Here is a 26,364-nt window from a genome sequence, read left to right as displayed (position 1 = left end):
ACCTACTGGTGTTATTCTTATACATATTTCTAAAATTGTATGATGTTTTTTTTTCAGTTATTACACAATACTGTTTCTGACCTTTTTGAATCTTGCCCTAATACTAAAACTAATAAAAACTAAACTAAAACTAAGCATTTTCCAAAAATAAAAACTAAACTAGCAAACCCGCTTTAAAAACTAATTAAAACTAAACTTAATTTGAAAACAAAAAGTCAAAACAAAATAAAAAACAAAATAAAAATGCAAAACCATAATAACCTTGGCTGTGACTGCTACCAATTACCTACATTATTATCAAGGAAGAATTTAATAATCAACATGTACAACAAGAAATAAAGGATTTCAAAAAGGATTTCAAAAAGATGTATATAGGCAACTAGAAATTACAGCCCTTACTGACAACATTTCCAAATAGCGTGGTTGATGGCCTCTTTATTTTGTGGTTAAACTGAATGTCATTATCTAAACCAATTAAAAATTCTAATACCTTTAATTGGTGCTGAGATTAATATTTCAAAACCAGTCTTCACCAGCAAAAAATGTATGCAGTAGTACTAGAGGCTATGACCCCCCATTCGCCCAGTCTTTTAACAATTAAATTTGATGGGATGATAATGTATGATAATCATGAGTAATCAGGTGCCCAGTGGTAAATGGAACGTTGCCGGCTGGTATGTCACCTGCATTTCAAATTGTGTCCTTGGCAACAGCAGCCTAAACACGATTGACAGCTGGGGAATACAACACTATGCTATTCATCCGGCCAGTTGTCTGCAAACCCTTCCAACCCCACCTTCTACTCTCTGATAAGAGGCAAAACAGCTCCCTGCTACTGTGCTATCTATATCTAGCACAATCACAGACCTCAGGGAACAGGAATTGCACGATACTGATATTGAAGGTTGGAAAAGGGGTAAGTAAAAATACAGTTGGACAAAGATTGACTCTATGTGAAAGCCTGGCTCATTTGACAACAGTGTTATAAATCCACATAAATGCAATTAGATGCAGCTATTTTCCAATGGCTAATTTGCATAAATCCATAAAAAATGCACATTCCAGGAAGATGTCAGTCAGTACCAGCACCACCTGATGCCTGGGCATCATTTACTAGAAGCACTGAGTAACTTAAGGAACTTTGGCTGACTTGCGGTTGAGCCATTTCCCTCAATACAGTAATTACTTTAAAGGCATTTCCGTCATCCCTTGGATGGGTTCTTTGTGAGTGAAATAAAGGACCTTTTCTTCCAGGAAATCACTGACTTAAGATCCCTATTCTCTGACGTGAAATTCAGCCTTCGGAATATATAGTGGAAAAAGGCAAGAGGCTCTTCCCAGTCCCATCAAACCGCCAGCAAGTTTCATTAATTCAAATACCGTTCAAAAAGGTCTCCGTGCCTTTGGGACACAAACTTGTGTAAAGTGAATTTTAACTGGCAGTATATCCTGGTTTCACAATTCCATTATGTACCAAGCTGGCTATTTGGAACCCCAGCCCATCCATGAAGAGTTGCAAACTAAGTCCCGCCACTGCAGCCTCGACCTCCAAAAGTCTACTGCCTAAAGCCCCTATCACGCATTTCCAGTTGTGCAGCCAGACTCGTATCAGTGTTTACAGATTTGCTTTAACGGTATTTGGCCAGGGCAGGCGGTCTAATTGCCGTAATGATATTGCCCTTACAAAAAGGGACGCTAACCGTGTGGAGAGGGAGAGTAAGTGAGGCAAAAGAGAGAGAAAGGAGCAGCTGCTACTCACAGGGAACCTCTGAGGACCCACAGCAGGTCTGGGCTGGCTCTGAGCAGGAGGCATCAAGGGCACTGCAATGAGAGAGAGAAAGAGCAAGTGGGGGTGGATAGAGGAGGGGGAGAAAAATAAAAAAGAGGGGCAGTAGGCAGAGAGAGGGTGGTGATAGCAGAAAGGGTGGAGCCCATTAGACATCACCATGCTAAAGGCTGTTACACAGATATAGGCCTACACGTTAAATTGTATATCAGAGTTGCTGCTCACATCTTTAAAACAGCTGGGCACGGACCAGGGGCTCAAGGAAATATCACATATACATATATATACACACACACACACACATATTTTAATACGTCATTTGCTGTTTGACAACATTTGGCACAATATAAATCAGTAAACTGGATTGCTGGTTACTGTAATTGTATGTCAACATCTACAACTGGAAAACATTCAACTGGAATCTATCACTTCATTGAATACATACATAAATAAATATACACCGACATATATAAAAACTCACCCACACATTTAATAATAACCACAGGCAATCCCTGATTTTCCTCCCAGGAGCAAAACCCAAACCCCATGTGCACTTGCACACCGTGACACACACACACACACACACACACACACACACCTTGGCCTGGACAGACCGGCCAGATAAACCCATTTTGGGAAATGAAATGGTGATGCTGCCAAAAGAAAAATGGAGGATAAACCCATTAATGGCTGAGAGAGCTATTCACTTGTCATTCAACCAAACAACAAAATGACATTCTAATCCAGACACCTTTCAGGACAGTGCAAGGATAACTGCCTGCCATAATATGCACCTCAATTGAGCATCTTGGTAATTAACTATTGTGGCACAATTTTCGATAAAATGAAAATCTGATTTTCTTTCTCAGAATTTAGATTATGAAATTTAGATAATAAAAAATAAAAATGTTAAAGATATTTTAGCTTTTTTTTTAAGATAGTGACAGAGAGGAAAGGGGAGAGAGGGGGCAAGATCTGCAGCAAAGAGCCCACTGGCTGGGCTCGAACCCAGGTCCAACACAGCAAAATGGTAATATAATGGTACCCGCTCCACCTTGTAAGCTACTGGGAGGCAGAAATGTTCTATCAGGGGAGCTTGGATTGTTGCAACATATCTCCTTCCTCATGCATAGGTGTCAGAGTTCTGCTGTCATTTATGAATGAGATTGCAATATCAGTTTTGTGCTTTATACTATTAATCAGCAGCATCAGTCAGCACTGTGGTAGGGCTGGGCAATATATATATATAATATATAGATATCGTGATATGAGACTGGATATCGTCTTAGATTTTGGATATCGTAACATCGTGTTATCTGTCCCTGGTTTGAATGGCTGGATTACAGTAAAGTGATGTAATTTTTTGAATTTACCAGACTGTTCTAGCTTTTCTATTATTTGCCTTTACCCACTTAGTTATTATATACACATTAATGATGTTCTCTCATTGTGTACATTTTTTTTGTAAGCACCAATTGTCAACCCTACAATATTGCCACAATATCGATATTGAGGTATTTGGTCAACAATATCGTGATATCTGATTTTTCCCCATATCGCCCAGCTCTACACTGTGGTGAATCCAGAAAAACACTGGAAATGAGGGGAAATTATTTTAAATCCAGAGAAGTTAAATAAAAGCAGTCTCATAAAAATCACTTGAGTGCTAGTAAATTAACCTACCTTGTACAGACGATGCTGTTGGCCCTCTGAAATGGGGGTTAATGTGGATGTTTTTGGGCTGTGGAGGCTGCTGTTGGTGATGCTGGGGGAAATTGGGTGGTGGGGAGCTCATCATTCGTGGTGGTGGCTCCATCTGGGGCCGCAATGGCGGGGAGCGGTGAGCCATGTGTGGGGGGATGAGGGGCTGAAGGGGCTGCTGGGCCAGTGGTCGCCCATGGTCTTGAAAGGGAGGAGGTCCTCTCGGATGGGAAGGGTGGTGCTGGTGCGAGTGCAGTTGCTGCTGATGAGGAAGAGGCATTCGGAGAGATGGCTGCTAATTGGAAAGAGATGGGGAAATGGAGAGGAGTGGAAAAACCTGTCAAAACATATTTCTTTCTGGTAATATTCTTATATCACTGCTTGCAGCTATGCGATGACACACCAACAAGTCAATTCACAAGCAAGATTGAAGATGGTATCCTAAAGTAATTTAACGTAAGACTCCACTGACTATTAAAAGTATATATATATATATATATATATATATATATATATATATATATATATATATATATATATATATATATATATATATATATATATATATCTCCCACCAAGGTTGGTTTTATGTTACGTGTGTGTGCTATAATTCATCAACCAGGAATGCACCAACTAATAACTGAACAATCAAGTGAAGTTTCAAATGGGTGCTTGATAATTGGCCAGTCTGTTTAAGCTACCAAACAAACAAACATGCCAGTGACCAAATTAGTTACGTGGTTAAACATACAGTATGCTGGAAAAAAATACAGGCTCATTAACAGCAGTCAGCAGAATGTTTGTAGTGTTGGCATATTGTCCATCTGTCATTAAATATTTATTTTCAGTGTTGATGTTTTGTTTTGAATTTTACAGCATATTATCAATGAATAAAGACAAAAATAATGGAGAGCTGGAGTAAAACGTCATGCAGCCTTGAGAACAATTGGTTGAATACAATGGTATATTGGTAATTCATTATTAATGTACAATAATTTAGTTTTTGTGCATTTTTGTACAATGTTGCCTTGGTGAAATACATAGTTTAAAAAATGGAAATGTGGTATCTTTGACGTCACGTCCACAGGAAATTATTTTAACAAATAGACCTGGCCCAGTTCCGAAATTTGAAAACCTTCCACTGTGTTACTGAAGATCATCACCACTAGTTCTTTTTATATAGGTTATATGTTCAAAGTGACTTTTTCCCTTGACCTTCAAAAAGATCTTGTATGACCCGATGAGCCATGTAAATCAAAGGATTAAATGCTTGGAGTGATATCTAATAATAAAAGCCCACAAGAAACTAAATCCAGGGCAAAGAACAAACTTAATTTTGTATAATACTGTCTAAATGGACTACTGCCAAATTAATTGCTATAATCCATTTATCAACATAGATAAGGGGGAGCAGAGCATTTTGACTTTTGTCATGCGTAAATGACCATAGCTTTTCAGGTCTTAGATAGTGAAGAGAGCAGCACTGAATAAAACATGTAAAATACAAAAGACACCCATTCTTGTAGTAGCTGACAAATACAGGAAGGTAAAAAGTCAAGCCATTTCAAATCATCTTATCCACTGAAGCTCTTATGCTCTTTTTAGCTTCTCTTCAAGAGGAGTGGTTCAGCGTTGAGTGATGCGTTACTCAGTGTAGCCAAAAAGATTATCTCTTTACAAGGGTACAGGTAGATGACTGTACAATGGTTTACCTGCATGCCCATGTTTCCCATCAGGGGGAGCCTCTGGCCAATCATTCTTCCTCTGTTTCCTCCTCTAAAATCTACCATTCCAAATGGCAAGAAGCCTCCTCTTCCTCTGCCTCCTCGCATTCCTCCTCGCATGCCTCGGCCTCCATATCGGTTTTGTTTCTTTTGCCGTTCTTGTTCTTCAAACTCCATCAGATCTTGCTTAGCCTTCTCTGACAGCTCTAATGATAGGTAGAACAGGAAACCAGAGCACTTGTACATTAACCAAAAAGTACAGGAGCAAGTAATGTAAACCAATTGCACTGTGGCGCAAAGAAAAATAAATATTTGAAAATTCGCTCCGATTGCTACTGAATAAAGGATAAATATTGCCCAGACGGAATAATTAGTACCTAGTGTTTCAGGGATAATCCTCCTGTTACTGCCTGCATCAGCCAACCGCACAACGGCGCCATCCTTTCTCTCAGATTTAAACCTTATGCGACCAGACTTTTCATCTTCCTCATCCTCCTCATCCGATTCCTCCTTTGTCTCTTCTTCGGGCACACCTTCATTTTCAACCTGAGGAAATTTTCAGAGGTTAAAAACAAAAGCGTGTGTGAAGTGTTTAACGTCATCATGGTTTTCGGTGCATCACAAAGTCTCTAATTAGCTAATTAATCTATTAGTTGATCGAACGAATTTGAACCTCAACATTTTTCAATAATAAATATATAGTTTAAGTAACTTTTTAAGCAAAAATGCCAACAATTATCTAGTTCCAGTTTCTAAAATGTGAATATTCCCTTGTTTTCTTAGTCTTCTATAACATTATACAGAATATGCTTGGGGTTTGAACAGTGAGCCGGACAAAACAAGACATTTGAAAATGACATCTTTAGTTTTAGAAAATTGTGACTACTTGAAATTTAATTGACCAAGTGATTAACAGATTAATCAATAACAAAAATAATCTTCATAGTGGTCAACATTTAACACTGAATATCATTCTTCAAACCTTCTGCATGAAACTTATGATAAAATGTATTAAAATAAAATAAACTTCAGACATTAACCTACACTGCTTTGAATGCACCACATAACTACAGAGCCCTATGTTCACACACTAAATGATGATGGTATGAAGTATGGAGGGTGTCAGCACACCTCCTCTGTGTCAAAGACCTGAGAGCCCTCGGCTGTGTCCTCCTCCTCCTCTTCCTGCTGCTCTTCTCCCCCTACCTCCCTCTGCTCCTCGGGGACCTCCTCCTGTTGGACTCCATGTTTACCCAGACGCTCATCATCATAGGTTTGGTATTCATCATCCTTTAAAGATCACATGGATAATACGTATTGATTAGTTTAAGTGGTAACAGCGCTTTGATAAGGATCAGAAATGGCCGACTGCTTCAGCCATTGCTGGAAAACAATCTCTTGGTGTCTCTGCTGAAAATGAAAAATCTATTTATGCTATGCATGCTATTATGGTGTATGGCAAATATATGAATGTAAGAGATACATGGATGAGTTCAACTGACATCCAAGAGCACATTTTATGAATGTAAATGTACAAATTTTGTATTTAATTTGAGTGGCTAAAATAAATACAAACGGCCTTCATGATATGTATACTTGTATCTGTAATATAAAAAATATAAATTTTAGCTTTTTTTTTATGAAAAACAACAAACATACGGAGGCAAACATTAAAATGTTATGGAGAGGATTTTGGGGAGACACCATGTAACACCCCCTCCCCCTCCGCCTCCTCTCCCAACCCACATTACCATAACAGTGGGAGCAAGGCTTCATTTCTATTCCTGACAGCATTTGAAATTCAATGAGATGTAAATGTTTGACATGATATACAGAAATACAGGCACGGATAAAAGCACTCCTCCCCAGTTCTAATGACGGTGAAAATATAATTGACTGACTGCTCACAAATCACTCTGTTACTGGCCGCACTGTAAGTTCATGACTCCATGCCAAAACATTTCACAGACAAACATTCTGGGAGATGACAAATCAGTTTTACTAATCCACAAGAAAATTCCAGTTCAAGTCGTCAATGCAATCATTTCATAGAATTCCAAATACACATCTCAGTCATTCCAGCAAACCAACAACCTCATACTACTGGTATGGGAGTTGCCCTAATTTAAACATTCTATCTGCATAACACCCTCTAACAAAAACTCATAGCTAAATAAGGTCAGACTGTAGGTCACACCACGGTGTTTGGTGTTGCGCTCCATTAACCTGCCAAACAGCAGCACATATTAATGCAGAAAAGAAAAAAGAAAAACAATCATCAAACCAGACGAATGGACAGGCTGCCCCAAGGGAACACAACAGCTTAATCCTTTAAACTGTTCCACATAGTACTCAATGAATACCATGCCGAGTAAAATGTCAAGGCCAGGAGGTTTAGTGACCTTGTAAACAGTTATTACACATAATACAAATCCAGACATTTCCCAAAATCCAAAATAGGCATACACTTGTGCTGCACACCCCCAGTAAGAAGGTCAACATCTTATCTTTGTTTAGAAAAAGGAGGTAGGCCAATATATCTCTGTCAGGTGCCAAACACCATCACACCTTGGTAAATGGACCATAACGGACATTTGCACATGGATCTGGTCTTATCTTTGATCCTCTTAGTCCTGGCTAAGAGGGAAGGGAAAGGAATAAAAGGGAAACTCGCATCAATCATTAGAAAACTGTATAGGGTGTCCTCAAGTAGGTCAATAATCTTTTCACCTGCATGAGACTTTATCAGATCCAGTCTAAAGCCAGAGATAAAAGCCCCCCACATTAACCTCCGCCAATTGGCAGCACATCTCCCCAACACAAAGCAGCTTCTTACTCCCCCAAAGATACAGGGCCCAAGGTCACAATGGCACAGGGATTTGGAGGCGACAGCACAGCATTACCTCATGCCAAACAAGCTGTCAACACAAACTTTGTCAGCAAGATGGAGAAATTAAATGGCAGGAAGTGATAATGAATCTAATCCTCTCCTGTCCCAAAACGCCAACCAACATCTCCTTCTTCTGAATACATTTTTAATCCCGACTGTCCCCTTGCCGGGAAAAGAAAACTGATATTATCTCTTTGATACAATAGAGCTGGACAGAAGTAAGAGTGGGAGGGTGTGTGTGTGTGTGTGTGTGTGTGTGTGTGTGTGTGTGTGTGTGTGTGTGTGTGTGTGTGTGTGTGTGTGTGTGTGTGTATCCGCAGGCTTTTATGTGCGAGTAAGCAAATGTGAGAACTCACTTGAAATTCACCATCTATGGGCTCATTGATTTGGATGTCTAGCACTTCATCCTGGTAGCCATCGTCACCCTCAGCTAGCTCTCCAGCGTAATCCATTTGGTCTTCCGGCATCTCTGCGTTGCCGTCTTGGCTGTATTCCTGCGTGTACTCCCCTTCCCCCTCTTGTTGGTACCCCTCCTCGTCTACATCACCTTTTTCACCCAGGTTTACAACGTCATCTGTGTAGTCTGCTTCCTGCGCGTTGCCCTGCTGGTCATAGGATGTGCCCATGCTGTATGTGGCATTGAGGCTCACATCCTGACCACTGAAAAACAAACAAACATTGGGACTTTGCAGAAAACAGGGATGCAGTATGATGATAAAAATGATATGCAAAATTTAAATCCTAACTGTCAGCTTTAAAACTGAAAACATACTTGGCACTTATGTCATTAGCTTACCTCATATTTACATCTTCATCATCACTTTGTAGAAGGTCATCATTCAGCTCTTCATCAGACACTTCTGAGGGATTCTGATACAGAAAAAAAGAACCATCATGGTGTGCTTTAAAATACTATTCTACTCTTCCTCAGTTGTGTTTGTCCGTGTGCGAGGCATGGGGGCAGGGGACCACCTCCAACCCCAAAGGACGCTCTATTCCCATGTGGTGAAGGCAATCTGGGCAGGTCAACACAGTCCTTTTTTGTCCACTGTACTTCCTCCTGGTTCACATCAACAGTTCCCCCCACAGAGGAGCCACCTGCTACAAGTCAACTGTTCACTTTAAATTTTCTAAATATTCTACCAACACCCAATGTTTTGGATATTATTTTCCATTTCCTGTGTTTAAGCATAGAAAACATAATGACGATCCAAGCGTTTTTTTGGCACCAAGTATAAAATCAAAGTAAACAAAAAGACAAGAGTTTGTATTATCTTACCTTTTTAACTGACAGCCAATCCTCCTCCAACAAACCCTCTTCCAAATCACTTTTAAGGAGAAACAACACAATAACAAGTTAGCGGAGTCCGATAATGGTGCAGAGTTATTTCTATTTACAATTTATGGTATTGTGCATATAATATTGTGCTTGTTTTCACTGTATGTCCCAGTGAGGTATATCAACTGCTTTCTTTGTGTAAAACTTCTTGCCTGTCAATAACCTTAAAGTGATGGTTCGGATTAATTTCACCCTAGGGTCCCTTTGCACCATGACCTCGAGCCAAACAAACCCCCCCTCTTTTTTAGCCTGTTTTATTTTCATTACCGTTTTTAATTGCTCTTTAAGGTTTTAAGTATGGTACTTTAAATAGCCGTGTTGCTAAAAAGTGCTATAGAAATAAAGTTCCCTTGGCTTGCCCTACAACCTCAGCCTGTCAGTCAGTCAACAGGGCATATGAACACTTTTGTCTTGTGCTTGTCAGTCAGTCACCAGGGCAATAGAGAACACCTGTTTCTGAAGTGTAACATTACTGCACGGCAATCTAGCTATTATGTGTCTGCATGAAGTTCTGAAAAGTGTAACCACACTTGTGTCCGTTTTACCGGCATTGCCGTGTCTCACTGTGACTTTAACAAACTGCAGAGGCAATGTAGCTTTTGTACCATCAGCACCACAGCTCTGTGTGTGTGTGTGTCAGAGCTGAGCCCTACTCTCTGTGAAAGATGCAGAGAGGATATGGCAAGCCAATTTAACATTCAATAGCTAGACTGGATATTTATTGCAGATATCCATAATTCAATTCTTCCTAGTCATAAAGAACAATTCAGATATCCACAATGACATTCTTCCTATCTACAATGGTCATTTCAGACATCCACAACGTCATTCTTACTAGTACAAATGATGTCACATTTCACATTCATGTGTACGGGGCTTTCGATTTCAGATATCCACAACGTCATTCTTCCTATCCAGAATGAACATTCCAGATAACTGCAATAGAATTATTACTAGGAAGAACACTCATTTTAGATATCTACAATACAATTGTTACTAATTAAAACTAAATTGTTACTAATCAAAACTAAAGTGAGCCATTTTGGCATTTATTATCTTTTTGCTTAACGTCAAACACTGCATCAGTTACTATTTCAGATAAATAAAATTACATTGTGGATGGAAAGCATTTCTATTATAGATACCCACAATTGTATTTTACCTAATAAAATTGCAGTTGTACGTATCCATGATGACATTTTTTACTAGTCAGAATGTATTTTGGATAGTCAAAATTACAATACAAATATCTGGAATGTTAGTTTCATTTGTCATTAGAGTTTTGATTAGTAACAATTGTATTGTAGATATCTAAAATGGGTGTTCTTCCTAGTAATAATTCTATTGCAAATATCTGGAATGTTCATTCTGGATAGGAAGAATGACGATGTGGATATCTGAAATTGAAAGCACTGTACACATGAATGTGAAATGTGACGTCATTTGTACTAGTAAGAATGATGTTGTGGATGTCTGAAATGACCATCGTAGATAGGAAGAATGTCATTGTGGATATCTGAATTGTTCTTTTTCAGTAGGAAGAGTTGAATTATGGATATCTGCAATAAATATCCAGTCTAGCTATTAAATGTTCAAATTTTTAGATATCTTTTATTTACTTTTGACTAGTACAATCAAAGTTGTAGATATCTTGAAATACAATTTCTACTAGTAAAACTGTTATTGTAGAGTCCTCCAATTACAATTCTAACTAGTGAGAATACAATTTTATCCAGTAGAAATGCTATTATGGATATTTAAAATATATTTACAGATGGGAATGTGGTTTGATTAAATGCTACTTTTTTACCCTAAAAACGCACTCCCACGGGTCCCATGAAATATGAACACTACAGTAGCTTGGAAAATAGTGTTAGTGGCACTGAATTTGATGACTTGTTTTGTTTATCAGACTCCAGATGGGACAAGAAGCTAACGTTAGCAAACCCTGCGGTCCCTCTGACTTTGACTCCCCGCTGCAGGAGACGTTATATTCCCCCAACACAACACACAGTATTCACTTACTGTTTAAAACATTTTCTAGGTTACTGGGGATGCATACCGCTAAAAAAACACAGTAATATTCCCTCAGCATTTTGTTTTGTTGAAAAACTGTAAAAATGAGCGGTGACATTAAATCACCTGTTTTTAGGTACCAGTATCATAAGGTACCGTCCACGTGCTGGATGGCGACGTTATTGTTCATACTTGGGCACAATGTTTAGCAATGACAGTAGAAGTGGTCATACTGAGTGGAAATGTGATATTTGAGATGCACATTGCAAAATGTATTATGTATCTGGAATTGGTTATGAGCTATGTATGTGTGATAGATATCTGTAAAGCTGAATAGACTCACAGTAGTAAAACCGATTTTATTCTGATCCAAAGACTTTCTGTGATAGAAAGGACACTAATGACACTGGAATGTAATCATAATTTATATGAGGCTTTTAAGAAACGATTGCAAATAAAGCAAACTGTTGCTAAAAAAAGGAACTACAAGCTGTATTCACTTAGGTAATGTTACTTTTGACAACTTTTTCCTGCTGTTCATTTAGCCATATCCCAGCCTCCCACCTGCTGAAAAAGAAATTCTAGCGGAAACACTGTATCTCATGAAAAGTTGTTTTGTTGATGCATGGTTTTTAAAGTATAGTGATGTTTTGTTTATAGGAAGATAGGAGTATTATGTTGCATTTAACCGGTTTTGATTTTGACTACCATAGCACATTGTAAATTACATACACTACAGTCCACTTGTTTTAGAGAAATTAGAACATGAGTAGATGATTTACCTCTCTAGATCATCATCTTCACCCCTCCTCCTGCGTAGCCGCTCAGCACCAGGTTTGTCATATTCATCGAAGTCATAATCTGCAAAAGAAAGGCAGGACTATGCTAATATTCACCATCATCATAGGTTGATATGAGTCTGTCTTGCACAATTTGATATGTAGAGACTATTAGCACACAACGTTGTTGATTCAGATTGGCATTACCATCATACCAATCTGAATCAACAACTTGTGCAACAAGTACACAAATGCCATGTGTAGCAACAGCAAGCAGAAAATATCAACCAAAGGGCACGATTAACTCACACATCTTCTAGGATATAATGGGAGGGATGACCAGAATGATGACTCCACAGACATTCCCATTCAAGTTATTTCACGTAATACAACACAATGTTGTAAGCAATAACAGACTGAAAACATGAATATCCAGGATGCATCCGACAATAATAACGGCTGTATTTACTTCAAAGATTTGCATTTTTAAATTGTTGTTACTTGGTTCCCACTGCATGCATTCTTTTCAGACGTGAGTGCAACAAATACTGATAAAAGCAAATTACTTAAATCAAGAAGTCAAATACTGAATTGTTACTACTAATAATTATATATCTAGTATTTTAGATAGACAACCAATTAGTTTTTAATTGCTGTAAAAACAGATCTTAAAATGTAAATTTAGGTAAATATTTTGCCAGCTAGATCAAATTGTTTACATACAGGATATTCAATCTTTCAACATTTGTTTCATTGTAATATATGTGTTGTTCCAAATATTTGACTTTCTTTATAGATTTTGTATTAAAGCTCCATTGTGTAATTGTTTTAGTTGATTCTTAGTAAAAAACCTTTGTTCTTTCACAGATATGTGCTCATTCATGTGTAATTACTTCCACCACTAACAAGCAAGGATTTTTAAAAAGGGACGTAGAAGTTGTCTGCTTTCTTCTCAAAAGGTAATTCTGCCTATTTGTGTAAATTTAAAGTTTTATAGTTGCTTTGCTAACTATAGCATGGCTGTGCATAACGCTAGAATGACATCTAGGATACTTATCCTTGCGTCAATGATGAAAAAGGATTGTGTGTATATATATATATATATATATATATATATTTTTGAGGGCAGCTAACATTACCTTTAGCTGTCTCCATGAAGCTCTATATATATATATATATATATATATATATATATATATATATATATATATATATATATTTTGAGGGCAGCTAACATTACCTTTAGCTGTCTCCATGAAGCTCCCAGCTACGCTAACGCGACGCAGTTAGAAAACAAAAACGAGCTAACTAATGTCAACATAAGCACTTTGGCTCAGTGGATGTTGATTTTAAAGTCATGTTAAAATTATTTCCCGTCCTGCGTTACGATTTCCAGCCGCAGTCTGTCACTCCCCCTTGTACTAAGTTAACTCGATACACAACGTTCGCGCCGTAATGTTGTACTAACGTATGGTACATAACGTTAGCTTAGACCTCACAATGCCTTGTGTTTCTCACTCCCGCTAAGTTATTGTTCGTAAGATGTGACATGAGTGAGACATGTGGGTAGGCCAAGGCGAGAACGTTTGCCAACATATTAATAAAAAAAGTCACATTCAAATAGTATTGATTTTTTTTTTACTATTCCAATTATATTCGAATTTCGGTATTTGCTCCACCAGCCCTAAAGTATATCAATGAATATTTGATAGGAGATTACAGTTACAGGGCTCCAGACTAACTTTTTGCCTTAGTTGCACTGGTGCGCCTAACTTTTTTATTTAGGTGCACCAGCACAAAATGTAGGAGCACCCAAATTTTTCCTTGCATCGCCGTTAACGCTGAATGGCAATACACGATATATAGCTCTGTATTTTTTTACAAAGTGGGCTAAATGTTCAGTTTTAAGTCAAAGCCAGCTTTTCACAAGCTCTTTTATTAAAACAGATTGTGATTAAAATAAAATGCAAAGACAGGGTTTCCTTTACCAGTTTGAAAATATACAGCTTCAATACATGTAAATGAAATTATCTGAAAAAAATAGCCTAGGATATATAAAAAAAATATTAATATCTCTGAGAAAGCTCCTTCACTTGTTTTCAACAACAATAACAGACTGATTAAAACAGAGAGGACGCCCGGATAGCTCAGTTGGTGTGTATGTATGTATGTGTCTTTATCTATCTATCTATCTATCTATCTATCTATCTATCTATCTATCTATCTATCTATCTATCTATCTATCTATATCTATCTATATCTATCTATATCTATCTATATCTATCTATCTAGGTTCGACTCCGACCTGCGGCACTTTCCTACGTGTCATTCTCCCCTTTCATGTCTTCAGCTTTCCTATCAAAATAAAGGCCGAAATCTAAAAAAAAAAAAAAAAAAAAAAACAAAAGACATAAGGAGACAGGGAGAGAGGGGGAGTGTGATGGACTGAAAAGTATGCTACTCACAGAGTGACCGCTAACTCATTATGAATGGGTCCAGCACAGGTCGAATGCGCTTTGGCGGGTCAGCGGCGTTACACACGTCTTGTGTAGGCTATGAAATGTCTGTATCGTCACTGCGCTGCATTTTTATGAACTATGACATTCTGGCCATGGGTCACATCTCTCGCCCAGGTCCAGCAGGCTCCATCTTGCACGCTATTACTAGGGGTGTGACGAGATCTCGTTGTACGAGATCTTGCGAGATTAAAACGTGACGAGATTTCTCGTCGAGGTGAAAAGTTGTCTCGTGAGGCGATGTGATGTCAGCATGATGGAACGTGAAATTACTATTGAAGATCCCCCTGCCACTTCTAAATCATTTTTGTGGCCACATTTTGGTTTTCCTGCGGAAATAATAAAACGACAAGACGAACACATTATGTAAACATTGTAAGAAACAAATGCCGTATACCGCGGCTAACACGAGCACTATGCAAAAAACACTTACAGCACCACCACAGCTCTCTACTAACTAGTAGTACGGCATTTTTTTCTTACAATGTTTACATATTGTGTTTGTCTTGTCTGTCACTCTTTTGCCGTTTATTATTTCCGCAGGAAAACCAAAATGTTGCCACACAAATGATTTAAAAGTGGCAGGGGGATCTTCAATAGTAATTCCACGCTCCATCACGCTGACATCACATCGCCTCACAAGACAACTTTTCACCTCGACGAGAGATCTCGTCTCGTTCTCGTGAACCCAATCTCGTGATGTGTCTCGTCTCGTGGAGTAAGCGCTAGCGATAGCTACCCCTAGCTATTACTCAACAAACTGAAGTTAGTTGCATTTAATAACTTCTAATGTGTTTTTCGCCGTGCCGGCCGCAATAACAGGATTACCAGCGGAAACAATGGTACCAATACAGGTTTCCCTCTCATACTTAAAAAAGGTCCCGTGGCATGAAAATTTCACTTTAAGGTTTTTTAACATTAATATGAGTTCCCCCTGCCTGCCTATGGTCCCCCAGTCGCTAGAAATGGCGATATGTGTAAACTGAGCCCTGGGTATCCTGCTCTGCCTTTGAGAAAATGAAAGCTCAGATAAACGACATCGCTTCGTTTGTGGAGAGGCAGCGGATGCAAGGGCGTTAGGTGCAACCTAGGAAAAATCTTAATCGCACACTTACAAATTTTGGTCGCATTCTAGAGCCAATTCCTCCTCAGCAGTTAGTAGTTGCATGCTTCGTCTATGACACTTTTTGTCAACACTGTTAAAAAGGTCCCATGGCATGAAAATGTCACTTTGAGGTTTTGAGCCTGCCTATGGTCCCAGAGTGGCTAGAAATGGCGATAGGTGTCAAGGTCAAGTTTATTTATAGAGAACATTTACAAGCAGTCACTACTGCCCCAAAGTGCTGTACAGATACTAAATACCGGTAAACATTATAAAAAGCAAACTAATTAGCCAAAAAGAAGAAGTAAAAAACCCACTGAAAACATAGTATCCCAGAAACAATAATAATTAAAACATATGTAAACATGATTACAAACAATATTCACAATGTCACAGCTCAGCTTATGTTAAAAGCCATTTCGAAAAGATGAGTTTTTAAAAGTGATTTAAAAGACTAGATAGAGCTAGCTGCTTTAATATTGAGGGGAAGAGGATTGCAGAGCTTAGGACCTGCAACTAAAAAGGCTCTGTCCCCTCTGGTTTTCAGTCTGGATCTAGGACATTTCAAAAGAAGCTTATCATTGTGCTCTAACTGGGGTATGTAAAATCAACATATCAGCTAGATAAGAAGGTGCCAATCCATTTAAAGATTTAAAAACAAATAATAAAATCTTAAAATGGATTCTGAGAGCGACAGGCAACCAGTGGAGAGACGATAGTACTGGGGTAATGTGGTCAAAGCGCTTTTTCCCTGTCAGCAGGCGTGCAGCTGCATTTTGAACTAATTGCTATCGGCGAACAGAAGACTGGTCGAGGCCATAGTATAAAGAGTTGCAGTAGTCCAGGCGATTTGTAATCAGGGCATGTACAACTTTTTCCAGTTGACTTTGGGGTAGGTACAACTTCACCTTCCCAAGAAGTCTAAGCTGAAAGAAGCTTGTTTTTACTACTGAGCTAATTTGTTTATCCAGTTTAAATGAACTATCAATAATAACTCCAAGACTTTTTACACACGGGCTATAGTTATAGAGTAATGGGCCAAGAGCACTATTTAAATCTAAGATATCGGGTTCTCCAAAAGTTATAATTTCAGTCATTTAAGTGTAAGAAATTTATTTCACGTAGACAATTACTCAGTGCTTCACTAGAATTCGTTTTGGTATTTAAAAAGGTAAATAGATCTGGACGTCATCCGCAAAGCAGTGAAACGAAATATTATATTTGTAAACCAAGCCCTGGGTATCCTGCTCCGCCTTTGAGAAAAAGTAAGCTCAGATGGGCCAATCTGGACTCTTCCCTTTATGTCATCATAAGGGGGAAAGGTTTAGGGCTGTGATCGATTGAAGAAATTTAGTCGACTAACACTCATTCAATTGTATCGACTAATCGATTAGTTGATTTAATCGACAGATCTGTAAATCTGAGTTTCTCCGCAAAGAGTCATGCAAAAGCACCACTTTAATTCTTGTGTTTACCAGAAATGTGCTCGTACGTTTCTTGGAAATAAGTCATTCAGCATGAAAAAAGCATCAAACATGACTAATCGACTAAAGAAATCTAAGTTGAATAAGACCAAAACGACCGATTAGTCGACTAATGGGCTAAGCGGGATCAGCCCTAGAAAGGTTACCTCCCCCTTTCTCTGCTTTGCCCACCCAGAGAATTTGGCCCACCCATGAGAAAGAGAGAGACATCATGGCTTGCAAACGAGCAAAGCATGGCAGTTGGTCAACTGCAGAAATCTGTTTAGAATAATGCAACAAGGACAAAGCATGTAAACCGCGCTGTTTGTTTATTCAGCACAGCAGGCCTGGTGTGATGCGCGTGAGTAGAGGGGAGACTCCGCGCATGACACGTGTTGCATTTTGTAACTGCAGCCTAACTTTTGTAGACATTTGTTACTTTTATTTATATATATATATATATATATATATATATATATATATAATATTTCTGATTATGGCATAGCTTTCTCCCCACTCAATTAGGCTTTAAAAAAAAAAAAAAAAAAAAAAATCGCTTGATCAAGGGCCCGGCCCGAGGATAGTGGTGAAAAATAACGGGACGAGAATCTAAACTCTAATCTACGCATACCCAGGGTCGGAAATTAACACTCGCCAAGCACCAAATGCGGGTACATTTTCCATTTGGCAAGTAAATCTCAGAGGGCTATCCGCCACAGATAAATGTTTGCACCAAAATAGTTATTTCGGTCTTCATTTGGGTGAAGCTGCAGCTACTTTCTTCTGTTCCTCTGCTGTCAGCACGTCGGAACTTTGTGGGGACGGGCCGACACACACACTGACGCAACACACCGGAACGCTAGCTCTTTCATCCACATGAGCCAAAACTACATTTTCTTTCTGAGATCCGCGGGGGCTCCGCGGCAGGCAGCCTGCGGGGCTCTGCGGCCGGCGCAAAGTCACTGTTTCTGGGTTACTGTGGGCTGCCAATATCTCTGTGCCCGAGTAGCAGTGCTTCGGCTGTAGCCTACTTCACCCAATATAGTCCCAAGTCAATATCTGCCTAGGAAATTGTCTAGTCTTAATCTGCATTGCTATTTTTACTCGTTGTGAATATACAGGCCACAAGAAGTAATTAGGTTTTATTTTTGTTGTTGTTGGGGTCACTTTTAGTCAGGGCATGCTAACGGCAACAAAGAATTCCATTCATTACGCTAAGCTAAGCTAGCGGCGGCGGCGCCGGACTAAGACAATACATGCACTGAGACAAAAATGTGTTAGCCCACATATATAAATATAGAGGAGACGGTGAATAACCCTATTTCAACAAACGGTGGCGTATTCCTTTAATTTTAAAAGAAAAAAAATTTTATATATTAGGTGACCATGCCATATTTTCCAAGTTTTAGCATTTAGGTGATAATCAGTAACTGGTTAATTGAGCAAAAGAGTTTGAGAGAAAAGCCACTGCATGATTTAAATATTGGAATATTTGTTTCTGGCTAACAACCTAGATATGTTGTTAATCGCAGGGTAATACAGGACAATATCAGCTATATGAACATATTTGCTTGTTAACTCTAACGTTACCCCAGTAGTGCTAGTTTTATGTGTACACAGGCCTGGTGCATGTTTTCACATATATGAACATATCTTTAAGGATAAGTGACATGCCATATAACCTCTGATAGTAACTATAGCCCAATGCTAATCAAAAACGCCAACGCAAATGTGGAATACAAAAACCACGTAAACTGCGTCATATAACGTTACTGGTGCACCCAAACACATATGCAGTCGCTAATTCAGTCCCAAACCTGACGACAAGGACAGACAATAAATAAAAAAACTGTTAATGTTAGGTAACAGTTAACGTTAACGTTGGTGAAGTTAAAGCTGTTGACAAAATGCCACCATGCATATTAAGCCAAATAACTGCGTGTTCTTTCTGAGTGTTTGCCTTGTGCGGAATCTGATAGCTTCTATTAGCAATGCTACAGGGGCTAACGTTAGCTTGCATTTGAGCCCAAACACCTAACTTTATGGAGCCATTAATCCCTTTAAAACATAATATTACCAACGTAGCTACACACTTCAAGATTAACGTTAACTTTTAACATGGCAAACGGGACGCCAGAAGTACTCTCGATCAGCTATTCAAGTAACGTTACGGAACGTTATTCTACCCGTTATAACGTTAACGTTACTAGCTAGCGTTAGGTGATGTTACAACCGTTCAATTCAACGTAACGTTCTGTTTACAACCAAGAGTGTAATTGTTTGTCCAAGGTAAAGCTAATTTAACTATAACGTTAGCTAGTTAACCACAGTGCAGTATGTGGCCTAGTGTTTTCAAACCCTGTTAACATTAGTTAGCCATGTTAGCTAACTTAGCTACATAGCTAACTTAGCACTGTCGACAAAGCCGCTGACATAAACGTTACTCACCCTGAGCGTTGGCTGACATGATGCAAGGCGCGTCCCGCTTAGAGTTTGATTACAAAGCCGGAGAGTGCATTTAATCTTTAGTATTACACCATTTCGACGGTACAAAACGTGAGACTACAAAGGGAATATCTTCTATGCGGCAGTGACGTCCATTCGCTTCCATTCACGACCAGAGTCCAAACATGGCCGAGGTGTGTTTGCTGCGATGATGCATTGTGGGTCTGCTGTGCTTGACAGGTCAGGTAAACACAGTGGCTGATCATTATGAATCTGACTTGTGTCTACCCTCCTCAACTGCATGCAGTATATTAGTGTGTAAGTGTTTGTTGTGGAAAATACTTGTTTGTTGCATATTGTTGGATAGGTTATCGGCTCACAATATTGCTTCCATAAACACGTGCCTCATTATTGGTTTAAGAAACTGACACCTATAGATGATGAAGCCTCTTACTGTATAAGTTTAGAAATTCTAGTAGGCCCACAGGTAGGCTATGAATATATATTCTTATGAGTTTCTTCTTTTTAACACTTGGGCTGAATTGGAAATATATTTATATATATTTTTAAATAAAACACGCCTTATACTATATTTTGCATGGCCCTTGTTGTACTTCTGAGTGTAGTGGCTTTATACAGTACAAGATAATAAATACAATTATCATAAATAAGTAATGGTTGCCACCTTTAACATGACAGCCAGTCTGCAAATTCAATATTACTTTGTTCTCTGGCTAGTTGTACTTCATTTAAGTCTGTACAGTAAGAGGTTGGGATCATCATCATGCAGGGTTGACTGGCACTAGAAGGTTGTTCCTACAATGGGGTTTCTGAACTGTCCAATTTTCTGTAGAGTTGTTTGGAGGTGACATTAATTTGACACATCTGTATGGACAGAACTTAACTCATTGGAACCAGTCCCACCTTTATTTACAATTGGATGCAAGTTTAAAAGCACAACAAATCTTTGCATGCGTCAGACCCTGACAATTTGTCAAATTTAAAAACTATGATTCTTGGTTTCCAATTTTAGTGCTACAGAAAATATACCTATGTATAAATACTTGTCCTTTTTAGATTTTGGTCAATTTGGTAATTCAAAATGGGGTTTAATCTTTATTCAAGTCACTCCTTTGATTTTTCTTCCCTAAGGTCAAAGCCTTTTTATCTCTGACCAAGTGTTTTTCTTTTTTGTGCTTAAGTCTGGAAGTCAAAGTTGTTGTCTGAGACTACAGCATAATTTTAACCCCCAAATTCCTCCTGGGCTGACAAACGTCAACAAAGACCCCAAAAGACACCAAAGAGAGGTGAGCAGTGAACTGAAGCCTCCTTGTATTGGCTCATTATGGGGTCCCGCAGTGAGGAAGAAGCTATTTTGTATCACCACAAGGTCAGTATCTGAAAGCCAGAGCAATGGAGGGGATCAGCCATGGGATTTTTAATTTGAGAAAGCATAAAGGGGTTTTCCTAGTGAAAGACAGTGTGCAAATTCTAATGGACTGTGGGAATTGTACAGACAAGATGTTGAGGTGGCAAATGCTTTCCCTTTATATTTAAAAGTAATATGAAGTGCAATTTATCCACAGTATTGCAAACTCCCAGACACTTCCTTGTATGTCATGTGCAGTTACTTCTGCATTTAAGCTATCAAGTCAATATTTAGTGTACAAAACAATGTGCAACTGCTCTTCTGATACATGCATTCTAAACTTTATCAAGCCCACATTTTTCATCTTGTATGTGCATGCACAAGCTTGTGTATCCAGTTGTTCTCCTTGAATTGAATGCAGGTGCAATTCATATCAATATGTATTCCACACCTTATTAAATATTCACTCCAAACAGCTGTTTCCAAAGCTGTATGACATATTTATGCTCCCTGGATTCACTTTCCCAGGAATTTTGATTTTACTTCCAAATAGATGTGAAAAGGGGAGCTGTCACACTCTATTATGGTGACCTCAATGATTCTGTGCCCAATCCAAATCCAGTGGTTTTCCATAACAATGCAAATTAAAGGGTGCAAAGCCGAAGGAGACAATACTTGTTATTTTCCATCCAAAGGACAGAGGTTCTTTACAACAAACTTGTCTGTATGGCTTTAAATTGTATTTAAATGCCAACTTGGAAGTTGTTTTGTGTGACATAGTATGTTTTTTGCTGTCAATTCATGAGGGTCAGCAACGGTCTTGAGAAAGTGACACTGGAGCTGTTAATCTGTTCATTTTTTAAATCATTATACATTGTGTTTAATACAGACTATCGTCCAAGTTGGAGCAGTTTTTGTAATGAGGGGAGCTGAAATGAATGTGTAACCATGTGGCCATACCCAAGAACTATTAGCTTAATATACTGCAACAGAAACATTTGCTTTTGGCAGATTTTTAGATGTCTTTTTCACTAGCACATGGGAGTCTGGGGTTTGAATGCTATATTTTTCAGTGGAAACTGGTCAGGGATTAACCCTAACCCTAAAATAAATGAATAAAATACATGTGTGACTATTCACAAATAATTTATAAATAGATAGAGACCTGGGCAGCAGGAAATATCCTGATGAAGAGGACCATTGTAGTAATTTCAGATAACTGTAGCCTAGGCATGCACAACAAAGTATTGCTCACAAACACAATGGCTGCTGCATGTATCATTGACAACTGTAACTCGTGGTTCTGCTGATTTAAAACAAAAGGCACACCACACTGTGGTTACTTTATACACTGAGGAAATATTTATATGTATTTAATGGTATGTAAAATTATATATATATATATATATATATATATATATATATATATATATATATATATATATATATATATATATGAAAAAGGCAGATTATTTTAGTTAATTGCAATTAGGCCATGTGATGTGCATAGCTGGGGTAATCGTGTCTTTGTAATACCATGCATCTGCAATGAGTGAATAGGCTGCAGTCAGTGACCTACATCTCAGTGCAATGAACTGCTTAACTCAGACTGTTGTTTTATTCAGTGCACTGTCAACAGACTGGTGAGGAGGAGGAGGGGCGGGGGGTTTATACTTATCAGCCACTGTGATTGGATGATAGATTCAGCTACTCCTCGTTATTGGCTGCTCCCTCTGTCACTCGGGAACTGTTATCGCCGCTTCCCGCGCCATTCAGCGTGCACGCGCAAGACAACCAGGCACGTACCCGCTTGGAGACTGTCTGGAGTCTGTCTGAAATTGATAAAATTGGAGATGGAGTTTTACATCTGTTTGCACATTTACAAGGAAGTCGCCTGTTGGGAATGGGAATGTTTGCTCTTCTCCTCAAACGCCTTACGCACACGACTCACCACGCTTCAGCCAACATATTTTTTAGATAAACGCTGTGAAAGTTTTTTCTTCTGCAGTCAACCAGCAGACACCTCTTTATGCTCAGGTAGGTAACGTTAAGGCAGGCGCCTGAGTGCAAGTTGGCTAACATACAATGAATACTGCAGCAATATACACATTCGTCAAAAAAGATGTTTATTTGTGAACGCTAGCTGTACGTTTGTGTTTAAAAAGCGGGTTTCTAGCTTGAAATTTAAATGATGTTCTTCCACCGTAACAAACTGCGTGCGTGGCCTTAATTAATTGTTGCCATTAAAACGAGGCGTATGCTGTGGGTTTTCTTATTATTTAAAAATTCCACACAGTAACGTTAGCTTTGTTTTGGAGACTTGACCTCATTCACACTACTTCAGGAGGATGCGCAGGTGACGCACCTTTTCTGACGTGAGGTTGTTGATTAACCCCACGCGCGCTTAAGTTACTTGTTACTCAGCAGGCTCTTCTGTGGACTCGTTAATTCTCTTTTTAACCCTTTCAACCACACCACCTTAATTTCTGATTTCAAACTACAGAACAATACCTATTTTAGGCACACGTGCAGATAACTAATCTAAACTATGTGACCCTGAGGTGAGGTAATATGAATCCTGTATGAAATGTTTCTTTTCCTGCCCTTGTTTATGCTCTGCAGGGAATCATCCGACAGCCCTAGAGTTCAAGAGGAGTGCACCATCCAGAAGGCAGTCTCCATCAGCTCAGAAAGGTTGGTTGAGACAGGGGAAGTGTGTTCACTTTAAAGGGTTATGTAGGGTGATACTGCATATATTTAATAGGGTTCATCAGACCATTGCACGTATTCATTTGTCATTATTATGTCTCCCAACAACAGTTTTGAAAACATTGTTGAAACATCACTTGAACTCTAAATGTTTTCAGTATTTACCTTTTAACTTCCCACAAGTAGTTTCAAAGTAAATCTTTTCCCCCGTCTTTGTCTGAGAATATAGTTTACAGTAGATGTGCCTGCTCCATTTCACACTGTATTTAAAACTATAGCTATGACACAACAATGTAAATGTAATTTTAAATCCGGCTACATCATCACTTTAAATGGGAAATTCTTTTGATACATGTTCTGTGGTTCAGCCTGGCATATTTGCTAATTCAGCTCGAACAATGCTTGGTAATCGTCAAAATATTTTCCTAACCAAATTTCTGAGCTTCTGCATCTCTTTGTGCAGAAATGAAAAGAGGGTAAATATGCATTTAACTTAAACCAATGTGTAAGCAAGCCATGTGTGACAGTGCATGTGTACATGATCTGCTGCTGCCTCTGACTCGTCTAGACACTTTTGCTCTGTCACTGCAGTTGTCGGTAGGCAGTGCAGTCATATGATTTGGGGAGCCTTCCTCCCTCCTCCCAGTGTCTGCTCTTTTGGGGCAAGATGGCTGCTATAGCATTGTTGTTATCCATGACGTATATGAATTGATTTGAGCAAATAAAACATGGGCAAACATGGTGATACATTATACCTCAATGAAACCGACCACAGGTGCTCAAGTATTGCACACAGAACATAGTGAATGTTAACTCTTCAAAAGGTTTTTCTAACCGACATTCTTTTGCGTTTAGTCGCTTGGATTATTATTTAATCACTAGTTTCCATCCTTAAGTCAACGCAACCCAGTGACTGGACAGTTTCAATGTTATTATGTAATTTTTTACTTGATGGAAGTTTATTCCTTATTTGATTCTGATTTGGGACCTTTGGTAGCCATTTTGTCAGATTAATCACTGACAATTTGTGCCAAAGACTTCCAGGGCTTTATGATTTTGAAATATTTGTTTTGTGTATATCTGTTTAATACAGCCTCTTACAACTATACATACTTATACTCTGTATCTCTAAGATAATTACAATATCTTACACGCAGTTTGAAAGAAATAAAATCTATTACCTGTAATTACAGCATTTTTTTAACATGTGGCAAAGCACATTGTGAAGGCAATGTGAAATTATATATGAATGTTGTTGGAAATGAAATTTGCAAACTGTAAAATAAAAAATAAAAAAAGCTTAGATTTTGTATGAATTTTTTTTACAGCTTTAAAAAGTCATATATTGCACCAAGCATTGAGATGTGTTTTTAAAAAGTCAAAGCACTTTTTTTTCACAGTCCACTTATTCAGTGACGGAGGGTACAGGCAATATTAACTTTGGCTTCTAAAATGCTCCTAGCCTCACTCTGACATTACAAGTTACTTTCACCCAGTGAGTCTGTGATGTTTATCTGTTTGCCATATTAGTGACCAGCCTGTACAGATCTCTTCATTATCACCTACTTAGTGCATACTCGTATGATGTCAGACAGCTCCTTTAGTCTCACCTTGTCATATTCCTTAATAATTTTTGAGTGCTTGTTGCTTATTTTTTCCCAGGAGAGTACTGAAACACTTAAAGCATGCAGTATCTTTGCAGGCCTGTCCCAAACCTGATCCTATCCCAAAACATAAAATTATGATTATGTATCACAAAATCAGTTTTCAGTTGTGCATATAGTATAGCAGTTTATTTGATGTTGGTGATCTTGTGTTGTTATTCGTAGCAGTGACCACAATACTGAGTGGATGAGGATTTGTATGCTTCCTGCGTGCAGATTTTACATTAAGTAATGAAGGACTTAATACAATCCATATTCCTAACTTATACGCCTTGAATTATCATCTATTTCAAAGTAAATATAACTACAGCTCATATTTATTTACAACGATAAACTACTGTTAACAATTATTTACTTTCAAATCGTTTCAGCAATTATTGCAAACTATGCAACATAGTATTTATTTGTTTTTTAACTTAATGACTGCAAATCTATCTTGAATATGAGTTACAAGGCAAATCTACCAAACAGCTTTTTAATTTAACGCTTAAGTTTTCTTTGTTTTTGTATCTGTGATAACCCTGTCTGTTGTAACATAATGTTATGCACAGTTGTTTGATGATGATTTTTTTTTCTTGTTTTTACAGGGATCCATGGTTTCTTGCAGCCTGTCATGCCTTCGTGACTTCAACGCTGGAGTGTGTCGGCCCAAATGGTAAGATCTTTGTTCACCTGTTCATTAAAGCACATTTGGGCACGTTAAAAGTTGAGAAAAGCTATTCCAGGAATGCTTTAAGGTGCTCAAGCGGGTGAATGGGATTGCCTGAGGGAAATATCAGTTGGCTGCACAAACCAGTATTTACAGATCTCGGGCTTGCAATACCAATTCTACATGATATGATGATGAAAAATAGCTAATCA

General features: G+C 38.5%; 1 protein-coding gene across 5 annotated transcripts in view; it reads right to left on the bottom strand.

Annotated features, from left to right (window-relative positions):
• The window catches only part of rbm33a (RNA binding motif protein 33a), a 32,574-nt gene extending 12,585 nt beyond the window's left edge, over window positions 1–19,989 (bottom strand). For 2 of the 5 annotated variants that reach the window (XM_028568865.1, XM_028568867.1), the window contains exons 1-10: window positions 19,765–19,989; window positions 12,239–12,317; window positions 9,381–9,429; window positions 8,898–8,971; window positions 8,458–8,761; window positions 6,343–6,501; window positions 5,589–5,757; window positions 5,200–5,417; window positions 3,470–3,782; window positions 1,760–1,821 (exon numbers count right to left, since the gene is read on the bottom strand). In XM_028568865.1, coding sequence (XP_028424666.1) covers window positions 1,760–1,821; window positions 3,470–3,782; window positions 5,200–5,417; window positions 5,589–5,757; window positions 6,343–6,501; window positions 8,458–8,761; window positions 8,898–8,971; window positions 9,381–9,429; window positions 12,239–12,317; window positions 19,765–19,783 — 1,446 coding nt within the window. In that variant the 5' untranslated portion in view covers window positions 19,784–19,989. The remainder of the gene's footprint in view (window positions 1–1,759; window positions 1,822–3,469; window positions 3,783–5,199; window positions 5,418–5,588; window positions 5,758–6,342; window positions 6,502–8,457; window positions 8,762–8,897; window positions 8,972–9,380; window positions 9,430–12,238; window positions 12,318–19,764) is intronic. The other 3 variants (XM_028568866.1, XM_028568868.1, XM_028568869.1) reach the window with 3 other exon arrangements.
• Between the last annotated feature and the right edge of the window lie 6,375 nt (window positions 19,990–26,364).

Source organism: Perca flavescens, chromosome 22 (assembly GCF_004354835.1).
Source record: "Perca flavescens isolate YP-PL-M2 chromosome 22, PFLA_1.0, whole genome shotgun sequence".
NCBI lineage: Eukaryota > Metazoa > Chordata > Actinopteri > Perciformes > Percidae > Perca > Perca flavescens.
Note: the sequence above shows the minus strand (reverse complement) of the source record. Positions and strands in the feature narration are given on the sequence as shown.